Consider the following 2574-nt stretch of genomic DNA (forward strand, 5'->3'; position numbering starts at 1 on the left):
TTTCTAAGATTCTGGAGTCCTCGTTATATTCTGCAATACTCTCTGTCTATGCTGGGTGACGGCAGCAATGGAATTTCTTGCTTTATGTTTTGCTGCACAAGTTAGAAACTTTCCCATCAGTCTCCCTTCTGCCGTGTTAACCTCTTCATTTCCAGATTTGTGTGAATACAGTGTGAATACAGTGTGAATACAGTGTGAATACAGAAAGCAATGGGTGCAATGTTTTAGTAAATACCCGGTCATGAATAAGTGATAAAACCTGATTTTGGTTGTTTGCACGCTTGTTCTCTTTCAGCATTCTCTTTGCAAAGTTTATGCAGAGCGTGCCGCCCGACCAACTCGTCCGTCAGACATTGGCCTGTATGTGCAAAGTGGTGGAGAGCGATTTGTTTGTGCAGCAAGGTGAGCCGGGACTTCCCTGTCCTCCTGCTGATGGAGTGGGGATCTCTTTTATATTCATGAGTTACACAGCCATTGGCAACCATTATGGAAGCTCCCCGCTGTCCCCCATAATAAATGCCCCCACAGGGAGTGAAGAAGTGTTCGGTGTTTGTACAATAAATTCCCCCGAACTTCACTGCTTCAGATTCTGCAACTTCCAGCAAAAGCACTGAAGAGCGACGGACAGGTGGGGGGGGGCGGGGAGTGACATTATTTTATGTTTTTAAGGTAAAATGTCCTTTTTGTATTCCCATGTTGTATTTTGCCTTTATGTTGGATGCTTACATTCTGGCGGAGGCGAATTATTCCTCCTTAAAGTGTAAAGATGACTCTTGGAAGGGTTTTACCATTTGTCAAGTTTTCTTTGCTGTGTCCCCACTGAGGAAATTCATCCCTTCACTTCCTGTCACCCAGACAAGTTACGAGTTGTCACCAGAGTAATAGACAAGGAGACATCCTGCGGGGGGCGCTATTCCTATGACAGCTCCGTACCATGGGAAGTTCAGTTATTTTGGAGAGATTTCTTTTCATTTTCCACTGCAAGCCTAAATAAAGGGCGACCGCTGTGTTTGGAGCACATTCACCCCCTTGTTACTCCAACAACAAAATCATTTGTCTTTTCATACACAAATGTACATAACGGGCAAACAAATTGTCTTTCAGAGTGCAGAGACGTCATTTTGCCTCTCCTCATTGACCAATTAAGTGGACAACTGGACGACAACTCCAACAAACCAGATCATGAAGCCAGCGGACAGCTGCTGAGCAATATATTGGAAACTCTTCACAACAAGAAGTCTGTGAGTAAAAGAAGGAAAAAATCCAACTGGGTGAAAGAATGTTTTTTCATCCAATAAGAGATACGGGAAACTTTGAATTCTTTGCTTATACTGCCATCTACAGGAGGTTTGGGGAATAAAACAAAATGTAGGATAGCCCAGGACGTTGCCTCGTACCTCCAGATCTCCTCCGTTTGGTGTTACTGCCCTAGGAGGATGGAAGTTTTCTGAGAATGTTTATATAAGAAAGTTGATCCTTTTACTGTATTTCTGCTTCTAGAACATGCTGGGGTATCCGGGGCAATATTCCAGGCTGACCTTCTGTAGTTTGGTATTTTCATCATATTACAGTGAATCCGTGGCTTTCCATTCACCTTAATCTTTGCTACAGAAAAGCTCTGAGCTGGGGGATGTTTCCTAAAACAAGCTCCGCTCTGATAAGTTGGGCAGTGAAAGGGACTGGGTGAAAAGGTGTGGATTCACCTATATGTACCTACCTGTATATTAAACACCTGACAGACACCTCACCTATTATTATTGCTGATATTTGCCGCACTCGCTGAAGTTTTACATTATAATGGCGGATCAATAGGGATATGAAGGGCTGCAGCTCTGGTACCGCCATGGTAATTGTGGAAGAGCTCCGTTCCCGAATCTTATTAACAAATCTCAGTCTTTTATTTGCATTGTTGATTTATTGTACAGCGCTGCATAATATGTTGGCGCTATATAAATCCTGTTTAATAATAATAATAAAGTAAATACATGAAGCTGGATTGTTCATGAAGTCTATGGAGTTGTGTGACTGATATTTCCCGGCCACACAGGGGGACACCACGCACCACATCCAGCTCATAATGGAGCGCCTGCTGCGAAGGATCAATCGTACGGTGATTGCAATGAGTCGTCAGTCAGCACACATAGTAAGCAATGCGGATTACTTCCTCAATGTTTCCAGGATATGGAAATGTCCCCGGGCTCTGTATACGGAACCTTAGGATTCTGATGAAATGATTTCTTTCCTTAGGGTCGGTTTGTATCGTGTATGATAGCCGTCCTCCGACAGATGGAAGATTCCCACTATGATCATTACATCGGCACATTCCGGACCCGACAGGACATCATAGTAAGTGTCCATCCATCGGCCGCTTTGTGCCAGCACTGTACATTCTAATATTCTCTTCCTGCACAGGATTTCCTGATGGAAACTTTTATCATGTTCAAGGATCTGATTGGAAAACGAGTATTCCCGAGGGATTGGATGCTGATGGCAATGACGCAAAACAAGTGAGTGACTATTGTGTCCTTACCCATCATTCCCTTATGTCATACCCGGAATATCTGACCCCATTAT

General features: G+C 43.6%; 1 protein-coding gene across 1 annotated transcript in view; it reads left to right on the forward strand.

Annotated features, from left to right (window-relative positions):
- The window catches only part of DOCK5 (dedicator of cytokinesis 5), a gene marked incomplete at its 3' end in the record, with an annotated part of 34953 nt that overhangs the window by 26349 nt on the left and 6030 nt on the right, over positions 1-2574 (forward strand). The window contains 5 exon segments of the mRNA XM_072402952.1: positions 296-402; positions 1105-1241; positions 2048-2143; positions 2248-2346; positions 2413-2507. Coding sequence (XP_072259053.1) covers positions 296-402; positions 1105-1241; positions 2048-2143; positions 2248-2346; positions 2413-2507 — 534 coding nt within the window.

Source organism: Pyxicephalus adspersus, chromosome 2, assembly GCF_032062135.1.
Source record: "Pyxicephalus adspersus chromosome 2, UCB_Pads_2.0, whole genome shotgun sequence".
Taxonomy (NCBI): Eukaryota; Metazoa; Chordata; class Amphibia; order Anura; family Pyxicephalidae; genus Pyxicephalus; species Pyxicephalus adspersus.